Below are 15,092 nucleotides of genomic sequence, written 5' to 3' on the forward strand. Positions count from 1 at the left end.
GCCTGCAGAAAATAGATGTTAAGCATTTAAATATAGTAGCAATTAGGGCTGGCAATTTTCGACACGACACGATAATCCGACACGAATCCGCACGAAATTATTGGGTTGGGGTCAAGTCTTATTGGATCCGTGTCCTTATCGGGTTGACCCATTAAGAACCCGATAATTTCGGGCTGGGTTTGGGTCGGATGCGGGTCGGATACGGGTAACCCATTAAGAAATAATATTATTATTTTTATTATTATTTTAAAAATTATATATTTACTTTAGTTTTTTATTTTCTTATAAATTAGGTTTAAATAGTATAAAATGAATTTTAATTGTGTAAATTAGGTTAAAAATTAAGGTTTAATCGTGTAATATTAGGTTTTAATCGTGTAATATCAGGTTCGGGTTGTTATCGTGTCGTGTCAACCCATATTATATCGTGTCGATAACGGGTTCGTGTCGGGTGCGGGTCGTGTTCGGATTTGAAGGTAGCAGGTCGGGTTTGTGTTCGGATTTACAGTTTCCTTAACAGGTCGGGTTCAGGTTAGGCCTTATTGGGTTGGGTCATTATCAGGTTGACCCGATAACGACCCAATCCGCACGATTTGCCAGCCCTAGTAGCAATAGAAGTTGCCCCAATGCTGAAAAAATTGGGTATCTATTGGCTATAACATGTTGATGTTTTAAACAAAATAACACTATTTTCGGTATGAACAACAGACCGTTTAACCCTCTCAACTGTGACCTTCACGTGCGATTTCCCGACTACCATATCGAATACTCGCTTAAACCAAAAATTCTGCAATGAGATAATTGTGAACAAATTTAGAATTCATAAATATTCTGATCGATTTTAAAGTTGGATGTGGATCCTATATGTTTCATATTTTGTTGAGCCTTGAAAATTTAATTAAAGTTCAATGTTTAATGCAAAGTGTCTTTGTTTTTATTTTGTATAGTCTCATTGAGTGATATATTTACTAGAAAATACTTATGTGTATTTAATTGCTATAATTTCATATTATAACGAGAAACCGTCAAAACTAAATGGAAAACAAAGAAAAATCGTAAACGAACACATCAACTGCTGAATCATCATTCCATCTGATCAAATGCTTCATTCACTCGAATATTTTGTATAATCTCATCATTCCCTATCAATTTATCTCCGGAAATTCTCTCGATTTCTTCATTTTCGCATGTTTAATTCCAATTAGCGCCAATTCGAACTGCAAAAAAGGCAAAGAAATGTCGTCATCATCATCATCATCATCGAAATCGATGCTGACGCCGCCGCAGAAACACTCGGCGTCAGCACTCTTTGCGATGGCCTTGAACCAGGCGCAGATCCACCAGACTCAGCCACTCGGCCTTCCCGCCTCCGCCGATGACGGCAGTCCGTCGCTGTGGGGCAATCGATCCTCCGCCCTCCTTCAACCTGTCTTCAAGTAATTAATTTTCCCCTTTTTGGAGAAGCGTGGCAATGCCGACCTTCTATTTGAATATATGCATGTCTACTTCACAAATAATTGATGCCTTGTTTTTGTGATTTCAGGTTTTTTGAAATTGATAGCAAATCATGGGGTGGGCTGGAGGAATCTGCTGGATCTTCACCAGCAAAGAATCATGGAGCTGTGAGTTTATTAATTTCTCAGATTTTTCACTTTCAACTGCAATTTTACTCTCACCTAATAAATTTGTGATGCTTTATTGCTTTATATATTATCTTATCTAATCTTAAACCAGAGACATTAGTATTCTGTCGAGATAGATAAAGGATTTGCATGGTATTCACATCACCATTAGTTATTAGCCTAGGTAGAAAAACATAACACAGGGTAATCCATGTATATTAAGAGATTGTACAACTCTTATGTCGTATTAGTATTGTCTCAGTTGCTAGGGATCTGCTGGAATTAGTGGGTGCGTTCTAAATTTCTATTGGTTTCATTTTTGCTCTATCGCCAGTTCCTAAGGTTACTTGCGGAGGAAAGTGGTAATGTGCCATCAGAAGTTGCTAATAATGTAACTGCTCTAGTCGACGCTGTCATTGCTATGTCTTCGAAATTGGAATTGTCGCCTGCAGACCAGGACTCCAAAAAGGAAAGACAACTAAAGTATGAGTATTCGTGTCGGGAGAAGTTTTCAACCCCAGAGGAAACTGAAGAATCGAAACCAGAAGAGAGGGGTCCATCTGATGTTTCTCAGCTGGAGAAAGATGTTGCTACATCTAAATCAGAGCAAGCGGTCAGAAAAAATATCATTGAATCAGATGGAAGGCCAATGGAAGAGGCAGAAATAGTTAGTTACCAGACGAAAGTTTTGGTTCTTTATGAGCTTCTTTCAGCTTGTCTGGCAGATCCGCCTGAAGATAATGAAAAGTCCGCCAAAAGAAGAAAGGGCTATGATTCCAGACATCGTGTAGCATTGAGGTTGCTGGCCACATGGTTTGATGTCAAATGGATAAAAATGGTATAATTACATATGTTCTGGTTTTTAAATGTGTTGCATAAAGTTTTTATTTCTTTGATCCTCAGATATACTGGAATTATCCCTTGGGTTGGCACGTCAAAATTAGCATGCATCGTAGGACTGCATGTAAAAAATAATTTGTTCAACTCCGCGCAGCATTAGATCCTTTTCTTTGCTTTATATTATTGGATGTCTTCTCCTGAAGGATTAGGTCTCTGCTAGTCTATTGTGCAATAATCTTCCTCTTAAAGAAGGTGAACATCCGACTATAAGATCTCAGACCTGTTACATGTATGTTCCTGTTAGCTCCAAGTGTTCTCTCAACATTTCAGAGCAAGTTGCAGCTGCGGTGGTCTTTTCTCTGCTGATTCTTACTAAACTAAATGATTCTTACTACTAAATGATTCTGACAATTTAGCTAAAAATTGCAGGAAGCAATTGAAATTATGGTTGCTTGTACTGCGATGGCAATTTTGAAAGAGGAGGAATCCAAAGAAGAAGGAAATTCCGCAGACACCTCGTGGGAGAAGTGGAAACGTGGAGGCATCATTGGTGCTGCTGCACTAACAGGAGGTACCTTGATGGCAATTACTGGAGGTGTGTTTTTTTTCTTTATTCATTGTTTTATTGATGATGATGGAAAACATGATTTCATAGTATTTTGGAATTTAATATGTTGGGTGGGTATACTGAGTTTGCGAGTTTGTTTTTGTCATTGAAGGTTTAGCTGCTCCAGCAATTGCAGCTGGGTTCGGTGCTTTAGCACCGGCATTAGGGACCATTATACCTGTTATTGGGGCAGGTGGGTTTGCTGCAGTAGCTACTGCTGCTGGAAGCGTTGCGGGTTCTGTGGCTGTTGCAGCTTCCTTTGGAGGTGTGTGCCCTTTTTCATCATCAATCAATTGATGAACTTTCTAAGTGTTTTTATCCATTAAATTACTACTATTTCTCTCTACTAAATAAATTTGTTTCAGTGTCTGTTGATAACTACTTCCAAGTTTTGTCTGCCAATTTATATTTCACTGCCTTACTTTTGGCACAGCGGCTGGAGCCGGACTTACAGGTACCAAAGTGGCTAGGAGAATTGGTGATGTTGAAGAATTTGAGTTCAAAGCAATAGGGAATAACCATAATCAAGGGGTGAGTTTCTTCAGCTGGATAAAATTTGGAAATGGAGAAGAAAAAATAATAGCTTATGATAATATTTGTTGTCTTGTTAATATTGTTTAGTAGAAATAGAAGCAGTTATCTTGATTCCTGAGATACAAAATTATGTGTTGTTTCTTCCTTTCTGTATAGTATCCACTCTCCTTACTCAAATTTTCTTGTCAGCGATTAGCTGTTGAGATCTTAATATCAGGATTCGTTTTTGAGGAAGAAGACTTTTTGAGGCCTTGGGAAGCACAACATGAAAACTTGGAAAGGTATCTTTCCCTGCAGTTTATTGCTTTCCGTGATTATTAATAGCATCTCCAAGGGGAGAGGTAAATGGAGAGGTAAAGGTATATAACTACCTTATTTTTTTTTTTGCATGAAAAATCATTCTCCAAAGGGAAATGTATTTGAGAATGTATTATACATTTTCCCATTTTGAAGAGGTATCTTTATCTCTCCATCAATGGAGGGGTAAAATCTTATAACTACCATATTTGCCTTCTTTTCATGAAAAAACATTTTCTAGGTAAAATCTTATAACTACCATATTTGCCTTCTTTTCATGAAAAAACATTTTCCAAGGGGGAAGGAATTTGAGAAGGTATTACACTTTGGCCATGTTTGGTTGCCAGGATTCTGTCTGGGAAAGTAATCTGATTCTTAAATTTTAAATTCCTGTGTTTGTTTCCGTTTTTAATCAAACTGGGAAAGTAATCAAAATCCTGAAACAAGAAAAGTTAGTACAACTTTCCAGGATTCTGAATCCTAACTTTTCTTAGGTATTCTTTTTCCAAGTTTTAGGATTTTTACATATTTAATGCAATATAGTACAGTTTATTATTATTATTATTATTGTTATTATTTATTACAATGTTTTAAAAATAATTTAAAAGTATAAACCATACTTAATTTCAGGATAATAAATAACTATAATTCAAATGATCATAATTATAACTATATTATTAATATTTATTTTTATTTTATTATCATAATAATAATAATAATTTATTAAATAATTAAATATAATTATAATTATATAATAATATAATAATTATTAATTTATAAATTAGTAATTAACAATAAAATTATAGTGAAATTTTAAATTATAAAATTTATTCAATTAAAAATTAAGTAAATATAATGATAATAATAATAATAATCTTATTTATTATTATATTATTATATATTATGATGTATAATCCATATTTAAACTATCCATCGTAATAATAAATAAAATAATATAATTATTATCATTTGTAATTAATAATTTATTAAATAATATGTATTATTATTTTTTATAAATAAAAAATGATAAGTATATTTTTAGTTTAGTGTTTAAATCAAATATATACTTTCAAATCTTGATATTTTCCAAACACGGGAAAGTAAAGTTATTAGAAATCATATTCCCGGGATTCATTTTCCCAGGAATAATTTTCCTTGCCAACTTTACTTTCCCGCCAACCAAACATGGCCTTTATATTTTTTAATGCATTTTGTTCTATTATTTTATTTTTAAAAAATCATTTACCTTTCTATATACCTTTTTCCTTTGGAATGTGTTACTTTTTGGAAGGTTATATTTCACTTTTTGAGAAAGTAAATAGATGATATACCTCTTTCATTTACCTTTCCTTATTGAAGATGCTCTAAGCGCCGTATTCACCTGTATTATTCCATGTTGTGGTGGTCTAATGCAAATAATTTGACCAAGCACAATTTTGTGGCTTTGCTTGTCTTGTAGTAAGTAGTATGTTAAGTAAATTTGACCCAAGATTTAATTATTCCGTGCATTTATGATTTCACTAGCAGTGAAAGCATACTTAACTTCTTATGAAAGCATACCTGTTGTATGTTTAGGTATGCACTGCAGTGGGAGTCGGAGCATCTAATTGCTGTCAGCACTGCTATTCAAGACTGGCTTACTTCAAGTAAAGGATTTTGTTTCTGCTGGCTAAATATAAAAAAATCTATCAGCTAAGGCCATTGAATACTCACTCTTAGTCATGAACATGGTAACTTTATTTCTGCAGAAATTGCCATGGAATTGATGAAACAAGGCGCCATGATGACTGTATTAAGCACCCTTATGACAGCACTGGCATGGCCGGCAGCATTGCTTTCTCTTACTAGTTTTATTGATAGCAGTTGGGCAATTGCCATAGACAGGTTTTTCTTCCTACTTGACTTTGACAAATGTCATAAAATAGTGACAACTCAGATGCTTTGTTTGTCATATTGAGTCAAGATAAATAGATGACGCTTCTGGTAGACTCAAATAATGCTGAAATTCTTGATAATTATTAGGTTTCATGTATAGAGAAGTGATATAGGGAAACCACTAGTTAAATGCATAGCTAGAGAATACGAATTTAGTTCACTATAAAAAGCGATTTAGTTCACTATAATGGCGTTTTGGTTCACTCCGTATTTTCAAATTTGCGTTGTGAACTAAAACGCCTTTATAGTGAACTAAATTCGGGTTCTCTAGTTATGTATATAAAATTAGTTATACTTTGATCATCTCTCTTCATGTATATGTTACATCTCTAAACTATCCTTTTTAAAAATCGGGTCTTTATTTTTTGGTGTAGTATAATGACCTAACTTAACATAAATATAAGTATAGGGAGCCAAGTCTTACACAAGGGGCTTAATTTTAACACAAATGAAAATAGATGTACATAATATACTCGATTTAATACAACTAAAAGGGGACCTATATTGTGGAAAAGTCTGATGTGTGTGATATTCTGCTACTTTATAGATCTGATAAGGCAGGAAAAATGCTGGCAGAAGTGTTACTGAAAGGTTTGCAAGGGCACAGGTATATCCATTAAGAAAAGTAGTAAATTTTGGTATCCTTCCAAAATTCTTAATTTATGGTGTTCACAATTTTCCAGGCCTGTGACTCTCGTGGGTTTCTCATTAGGAGCGAGAGTGATTCTGAGTTGCCTTGAGACTTTGGCTGAAAGTGAAACTAATGGTAAGCATGTAGATGATATAAAGAAAGTCATGGTTTGATGTTTGTGCATTTTGTTCATGTTTGAGCCCAAACAGACCCGTTGCACCAGCCAATACGGCGATAGACTTAAGAAATTATTAATTTCAAAATCGTGCAGCAGAATAGCTCTCATTTGTAAACCTTCAACTCTTGTCCAGTTACTTCTTCCAACCAACACTCACAGTTGAATTGCTAGGCGGCATGTTCTCCATTCTGCTTTGGCTTTGTCTATTTCTTCTTTTAAAACTGTCATATCTGATTTTGTCGGAGTTTGTTCATTTCCTTGATTTTGAATCAGCTGGGCTCGTGGAAAGAGTTGTTCTTCTTGGAGCTCCCATAGCTATTAAAGACACAAACTGGGAAGCTACTCGAAAGGTAGTTGCTTGGCACCTATTATTATAGGGATGCAATGTCGTTTATGAAAGAGATCTATCCATTAATGACTCTCCATGGTCTGAAGTTAGCTGCATAATATTCTGCAGATGGTGGCCGGGAGATACATCAATGTATATTCAACAAATGATTGGATGCTCGGAATGGCATTTCGTGCCAAGTATGAACTCAAACCATTATTCAAAAGTTTAACGTGCTTATGATATCTACTACACAAATGATTCTCTTTTTTTGAACAGTCTCCTTACAAGAGGTTTGGCCGGAATTCAGCCGGTTGATGTCCCAGGCATTGAAAATGTAAAGCCCTCTGCAACTCTGTTCAACTTTTCATGATATGATTATCTCGGAACACCAAATAAGAACTCATCCTACTCTTTTTCGATCTAACACAGGTGGACGCTACTGAATTTATTGACGGGCACTCGTCTTATCTATGGCGCACGCAGCAGATCCTAGAACAGCTCGAGCTGGATACTTATTACCCTGTTTTCAACCGAGAAGATGTGAAACCATAGAGATTGGCACTCACTACTCCACCATCAGAATCGGGATATAGCTGGGAACGATGACAGCATCAATCTCGAATTGGAGCTGATCCGTCGACTGCATGTAGATACAATAGAGAATTTTTAGTAAGTGAATTACTTGTTAGAGGCTGTTATTAGATACAAACATCTAGTTTCTTTCTCACTTCTTGGTTTCAAATTGTGGCCTTAGGTAGGTAGACTTGATTCTTATATCACTTTCACTTCTTCCTATTGAGTTAGTACATACATGCAATATTTTCTCTTACCACAATATTTTAGTCAAAAACTAAAATTTCGTAAACTTCATTTAGTGACGGACAATTCAACCTTAAATTTATGAAGCGCACAGAAAACATTTGATAGTTCATAGGTGTTTCTTATTAGGTTTATGAGACTAAATCAAAATTAAATAAAACGAGCATGATCGTAATTTGCGCCAATCATACGAAAAAATTAATAAGGTATTTTTTTATTAAATGAAACGATAGAAAAAAGTTTGAGAGGGTATTCAGTTGAAGATTTGAGAGAAGATAAATAGTTTTGAAATGAAGACAATAAATTTTCAAAAGTATACTAGAGCAAAAAACCATAATTGTAAATAACATCAAATTATATATGAGAAACTCATTCGATAGAAATATTCATCTAATGATAAGCAGAGTATTTCCTATATAATTAACCAATAATTGTTCCAAATGATCTCAATCTCAACAAGAGTATTTTTTTACTAGCTTAGCTATCTCACTATTCATCACAAGTTTGTAATGACGAAGCTCGTGGCGTCTCTCTTCCTAGTCATGCTTTATCTCTCGCTCACCTCAGCCGGTAAGCACATCATATCTCTCTCGGTCTCTCCCTCTCGATCTCTCATGAGTTGATAAAATTTGCAGGTAGAGTGAGACCAGACGCCGGAATCAAGGTTTGTCGAACGAGTGGGAAAGTCGAGTGTCAAGTCGAGGCGGGAGGAATATGCAAAGACTTTTGCTACAAGCTTCTAACTAGCTACAACATAAAAACCCAGTTTGGATCACAATGTGTTATTACTACTCCAAAAAAGGAGACTTTTTGCATATGTTATTATCGTTGCTAACCTCAATATTATTTTAATAAATAAGAATAACAATATTTTCATTCTATATTTACTATTGATAGGAATTAGATACGAGTAATTACGTTAATTATTTGATTTTGACAATGGTAATTTACTACCTAATCGTCCATTCTCAATTAATTAGCATTTTAGTAAGAATATGAGGTATGTCAAAAAAAATATGTTAATGTTGCAATAAAATATGGAGTAGTTAAACACATCCACGCACATATGTTACAAACGAAAATATACACATAAGTAAATTTTGTGACATGCTTTTTTATTTTATAGTGACATACGTACGTAATAATTAGTCATCATAAGATGTACCTATCGATTTTATTATTAAAGCAATAATTCCCTAAATCCAATGCCTCGTCTTTCATAAATCGGATGGACTTAAATATTAAGAACAAGATAGTAATTTGTGTCAACCATACCGAAAACTGATAAAAGTATTTTTCTTATTAAACGAGTATGAAACAAAAAGGTTGAGATGATATTCGGTTGAAGATTTGAGAGAAAATAGAGTTATGAAATGGAGAGAATAAAATTTCAAATTATATATGAGAAACTTATTTGATATAAGTATTCATCTAATATTTTTAAAATATCTTTGGAAATCTCTTAACACTCAAATTTATTGACCATTTTAAAACAATTGCTCCATTAAATTAGAAGAAACCCGTCTAGCTCACGGTGGGCGTTTTATTTTTTATTTTTCTATTTCTCACATTTCAAAGCTTTGAGTATTGTTAGTTTTTTCCTTTTTTCCTTTGATTTATTTGCGCTTTATTTTATTTTTCACTTGTTAGTTTTATCCTTTTTTCCCTTTAATTTATTTTTTGGGCTTTTAAATTTTAATGCTTAAAATATTGCTTGGTTTTCTCATAATTTCCCCCCTTATTTATTTTAAAGGTTCAAGTATTGTTGGGATTCAATACGCACAAGACTTTCACACACTCAGGTGAATCACACACACACTCACAGTTGTATGATAACTCACAATGCAGAAGAACACACACTCACACTTAGAGTATCGAAGATGGTAATCTTGGAGAGAAAACTTGAAAACTCTTTATTGATTTTCACTACTCACTACGTACATGGTTTTGAGCTATTTAAAGCTCTACAATCAAGTAGCAACTGCTACTAACTAACTACAAGAAGAATCAAGAAAGCAAGAAGAATAACCGCTACATCTCGGCTAACTAACTGCTGCTCCAACGGCTAGTTTCTCTAGGCCGAACTTCCTTCTCGGTTCAAGACCGAACTGTTGCTTCTTCTTTCTCGGCTCAAGACGAACTCTATTCTTGACTCAAGACCGAACTTTCTTTTCGGCTCACAACCGAGCACTCTCTTCGGCTCACAACCGAGCTCCCTTCTCGGTTCACAAACCGAACTCCTTTCTCGGTACACAAACCGAACTCCTTTGCTTCTCGGCTCAAGACCAACTGTCTTCTCGGCTCAAAGCCGAACTCAAAGCCGAGCTCAAAGCCGAGCTTCCTTCTTCTTCTCTTCTTCTTCCAACTGAAATGAGCACTCCATTATTACAATTCTCCACCTGAGGGCTCATCTCAGTTCTCGCACAAACATTGATCAACTTCTTGCAATGATCAAACTTGTCTCTACTTAGAGATTTAGTTAGCATATCTGCCGGATTGTGCAAGGTGTTAATCTTAACCACCTTCACCCTTCCCCTTTCAATCTCATCTCTAATAAAGTGCAACTTTATGTCTATATGCTTGCTCCTTTCATGAAAACCCGGATGTTTAGCCAAGCATATAGCTGAGCTGCTGTCACAATGAATCACCATTGTTTCTTGGTCAAAACCAAAATCAGAAATCACTCCCTGGATCCAAAAGCTCTCCTGTACAGCTGCAGTGAGAGCTATATACTCTGATTCTGTAGTTGAGAGAGCAACTACACTCTGCAGACCTGATTTCCAACTGATCACAGTTCCAAACATGGTGAACAAATAACCTGTTTGAGACTTTCTGGTGTCCAGATTTGCAGCATAGTCTGCATCACAATACCCCTGCACAACCTCCTCAGATCCACCTTCCCAGCCATTGAACACAACCCCCCAGTCCTTAGTTGACTTCATGTACCTCAATATCCATTTAAGAGCATTCCAATGCTCCTTCCCCGGGTCTGCCATGTATCTGCTAGTCACTGAGATAGCATGAGCAAGATCTGGTCTTGTACAAATCATAGTGTACATGATACTCCCAACAACACTAGCATAAGGGATAGCCTCCATCTCATCAGCCTCTTGCTTAGTTTTAGGAGCTTGTTCCTTTGATAATCTGAAACTCTGGGACAAGGGTGTTGAGGCAGGTTTAGCATTCTCCATTCTGAATCTCTGCATAACTTTGTCAATATAATCAGTTTGCAGCATCCACAGCTTCTTGCAGCCTCTATCTCTCTGAATATGTATGCCTAGGATCTTCCTTGACTCTCCTAGATCCTTCATTTCAAAGCTCGACTTCAGATCTTGTTTAACTTTCTGAATTTCTGTCATAGAAGGGCCTGCAAGTAGCATATCATCCACATAGAGTAATAGGTAGGCAATGGGAGTCCTGCCTGCCTTCTTGATGTAAATACAATCATCATATTCTGACTTGGAGAAGCCAATCTTCTTCATCTGTGCATCAAACTTCTTATTCCACTGTCTAGGACTTTGCTTAAGTCCATAAAGACTTTTCTGTAACAGGCACACCTTGCCTTCTTCTCCAGTCTTCACATAGCCCTCTGGCTGTTCCATAAAGATAGTCTCCTCTAGATCCCCATTGAGGAAGGCTGTCTTCACATCAAGCTGTTGTAGCTCCCAGTCTAGCTGGTTCACAACTGCCAACAAGATCCTAATCGAAGTGTGCTTAACAACTGGAGCAAATACTTCATTGAAATCAATTCCTTCTTGCTGTGTGAAGCCCCTAGCCACCAGCCTTGCCTTGAATCTGATTCTATCTTTATCAGTGGTCTCAATCTTTTTCTTAAACAACCACTTACAACTGATCAGCCTCCTTTCTTTTCCATCTGTAGTCAGTCTGGATTTATCCACCAAAATCCATGTTTTGTTCTTGAGTAAAGATTCCATTTCCTCATTCATGGCTTCAATCCACCTTTCTCTGTCTTTACTCTTCATGGCTTCTTTATATGTGAGAGGATCTGCAATATCAATGCTCTCAGCAGCACAAAGTGCATAGTAGACCACATCAGAAAACCTTTCAGGTGGTCTTGTATTTCTTCTGCCTCTATCTCTTGCTATCTGGTACTCTCTGGCAGAATCTGCTGTAGGCTCATCATTTTTTCTACCTCGAGCTAGAGCACCATCATCCTCTGGTTCAGACTCACTTTCTGAGTCAGAGGCTCCACCTGCTCCTTGGCAAAGTCCCACTGGCTCCACCTTGAGGAAATCACTCTCAACTTCATTGGAGTCCAGCTTCCTTTTTAAGTATGGCATCTGATCCTCCAAGAACACAACATCCCTACTCACCACCACCTTCTGCCTACCAGGCTCAATGCACCAGAGCCTATACCCCTTAACACCCCTCTGATACCCCAGCAATATGCATTTCAGAGCCCTAGCCTCAAGCTTACTTTGCCTAGCATGAGCATAGGCTGCGCACCCAAACACCTTGTATTTTGAGTAGTCACTATGGGCTCCATACCACATGTAATCAGGAGTCTCAGACTTAAGGGCAGTAGATGGACACTTATTGATGAGATAGGCTGCTGTATACACAGCCTCTCCCCAAAATCTGTTGCTCAGACCAGAACTGAGTAACAAGCACCTTACTCTCTCTAGGATAGTCCTATTCATCCTCTCCACAACACCATTTTGCTGGGGGTTACCAGGAACAGTGCGGTGCCTCTTCATACCCTTCTCTTTGCAAAACAGATCAAACTCAGTAGACAAGAATTCCAAGCCATTGTCAGTTCTTAGGCATTTAACACTCCTTCCCTTCTCTAGCTCCACCTCTTTACACCATATCTTGAATTTTGTGAATGTCTCTGATTTTTCTTTCAGTATGTACACCCACAGTTTCCTAGTGTAGTCATCAATAATAGCAAGGTAGTATTTCCCACCACCAATTGAGCTTACAGGTGAAGGGCCCCAGAGATCACTATGTATGTAGTCTAATGGGGCTGTAGAAGAGTGAATACCTGTAGGATAGGGTGCCTTCTTTGCTTTTCCAAGTATACACTGCTCACAGGGGTCCATCTTGTTGAAATCTCCAGAGATCAGGCCCTTCTTGATGAGTTCTTTCAAGCTTCCTTCTGCTGGATGGCCCAATCTCTTGTGCCATAGCATTATGGAATCATCTGACACTGCATTGCTTTCTCCATCAACAGCCTTAGCCTTCAGATAATAGAGAATGTGCTCTCTGTCAGCCTCCATCATCACTGCATTCCCAGATTTCACAAGCATCTTTCCCTGACTCATCAATATGGTGAACCCTTTCTCCTCCAGCATTCCCAATGAGATGAGATTTCTTTTCACTTCCGGAATATACCTCACCCCAGTTAGGATCTTTATAGAGCCATCTTGCAAACTTAGCTTCACTTTCCCTATCCCTTTGATCTGACACACATGGTTATTTCCAAGAACTACAGTCCCTGATGCTTCCTGAAGATCATGAAACCAAGATTTGTTGGGGCACATATGGAAGCTGCACCCTGAGTCCATTATCCACCTGTGACTGATCCCATTATCACTGACATTCATGAGTTGAGCAGGGGGATCAGTACTCTCTACACAATCAGAAGTGTTGTGGCCCTCAGAGGCTAGTTTTCTCTTCCAGGCATGGCAGTCCTTCTTCAAGTGCCCTGGTTTCTTGCACCAAAAACATGCTCTGGTTTCCTTCTGAGCATCAGAACTTGAGGGTTTAGAGCCCTCAAACTTTTTCTTGAAGTTCTGCTTTTTGAACTTCTTCACATTCAAGGCCTCTGCAGCTTGAACATTGGAGCTTGCAGAGCCTCTGCTGGTAGTCTTCTGGAGTTCCTTAGCCATCAAGGCCGAGTAGACTTCTGCATAGGTGATAGGCTTATCTCTGCCATAGATAATTGCATCACTCAACTGGTCATACGAGCTAGGCAAGGCATTCAATGTAAGAATGGCCTTGTCTTCATCTGAAATTTTAACATCCACAGAGCCCAGATCATCAATGATCTTATTGAACTCCTCCAACTGCTCTATGATAGATTTTTCACCAGAAAAACTATAGGCATAGAGCCTCTTCTTGAGATACAGCCGGTTAGCCAAAGATTTTGCCAGGTAAACTTCATCTAACCTGTTCAAGATCTCCACCGCAGTCTTGGCTTCTTGAACTTCCCTCAAGACCTTATCTCCAAGGCACAGAATCACTGCAGAATGTGCCTTGAGCTGCATCTCCTCCATCTTTGCCTGAGCTTTATCATCAAGCATTGGAGCCTTTCCTTTCTCTTCTGTATTTGCAAGAACTGCGGCCAAGCCTTGTTGAATCAAGACCGCCTTCATCTTCATCTTCCACAGGCTATAATCATTCTTGCCTGTGAACTTTTCTGCATCAAGCCTTGCTGCCATCTATGAAACCGTTTGATCCTCTGCAAATCAGCTTCAATATCCCCTTCCCACAGACGGCGCCACTTGTTGGGATTCAATACGCACAAGACTTTCACACACTCAGGTGAATCACACACACACTCACAGTTGTATGATAACTCACAATGCAGAAGAACACACACTCACACTTAGAGTATCGAAGATGGTAATCTTGGAGAGAAAACTTGAAAACTCTTTATTGATTTTCACTACTCACTACGTACATGGTTTTGAGCTATTTAAAGCTCTACAATCAAGTAGCAACTGCTACTAACTAACTACAAGAAGAATCAAGAAAGCAAGAAGAATAACCGCTACATCTCGGCTAACTAACTGCTGCTCCAACGGCTAGTTTCTCTAGGCCGAACTTCCTTCTCGGTTCAAGACCGAACTGTTGCTTCTTCTTTCTCGGCTCAAGACGAACTCTATTCTTGACTCAAGACCGAACTTTCTTTTCGGCTCACAACCGAGCACTCTCTTCGGCTCACAACCGAGCTCCCTTCTCGGTTCACAAACCGAACTCCTTTCTCGGTACACAAACCGAACTCCTTTGCTTCTCGGCTCAAGACCAACTGTCTTCTCGGCTCAAAGCCGAACTCAAAGCCGAGCTCAAAGCCGAGCTTCCTTCTTCTTCTCTTCTTCTTCCAACTGAAATGAGCACTCCATTATTACAAGTATTAATTTTCATTTTCCCTTTTTTTTCATTTTATTGATTTTTCGGAGATTTTAAATTAAAAGCTTCAAGTATTGCTCTTTTTTTCCTTTAATTATTTTTTGGTTTCGAGAATTTCCTTTTACTTATTTTTAAAGCTTTAAGTATTGCTTTTTTCACCCTTTTTATATAGCCTTTTAAGTTTCAAGTATTGCTTTTTTTCC

General features: G+C 37.5%; 1 protein-coding gene across 1 annotated transcript; it reads left to right on the forward strand.

The window, feature by feature from the left end:
* The first annotated feature begins 1,043 nt into the window (after positions 1 to 1,043).
* LOC121783658 (transmembrane and coiled-coil domain-containing protein 4-like) lies at positions 1,044 to 7,792 on the forward strand. Its single transcript, XM_042181801.1, has 15 exons — positions 1,044 to 1,436; positions 1,544 to 1,622; positions 1,957 to 2,460; positions 2,892 to 3,057; positions 3,182 to 3,334; positions 3,503 to 3,600; positions 3,793 to 3,884; positions 5,476 to 5,546; positions 5,649 to 5,784; positions 6,383 to 6,442; positions 6,519 to 6,601; positions 6,918 to 6,994; positions 7,102 to 7,172; positions 7,252 to 7,309; positions 7,405 to 7,792. Exons 1-15 carry the CDS (start codon positions 1,237 to 1,239, stop codon positions 7,525 to 7,527), a joined length of 1,971 nt encoding a protein of 656 aa, XP_042037735.1. The 5' UTR covers positions 1,044 to 1,236; the 3' UTR covers positions 7,528 to 7,792.
* The last annotated feature ends 7,300 nt before the right edge of the window (positions 7,793 to 15,092 follow it).

Source organism: Salvia splendens, chromosome 21, assembly GCF_004379255.2.
Source record: "Salvia splendens isolate huo1 chromosome 21, SspV2, whole genome shotgun sequence".
Taxonomy (NCBI): domain Eukaryota; kingdom Viridiplantae; phylum Streptophyta; class Magnoliopsida; order Lamiales; family Lamiaceae; genus Salvia; species Salvia splendens.

Bases quoted from the DNA above. Each gene is read 5' to 3' on its own strand.
- LOC121783658 (XM_042181801.1), top strand. From the start codon at position 1,237: ATGTCGTCATCATCATCATCATCATCGAAATCGATGCTGACGCCGCCG. The intron at 6,443-6,518 runs GTATATCCATTA...ACAATTTTCCAG, and splicing joins AAAGGTTTGCAAGGGCACAG to GCCTGTGACTCTCGTGGGTT. The intron at 6,995-7,101 runs GTAGTTGCTTGG...AATATTCTGCAG, and splicing joins ACTGGGAAGCTACTCGAAAG to ATGGTGGCCGGGAGATACAT.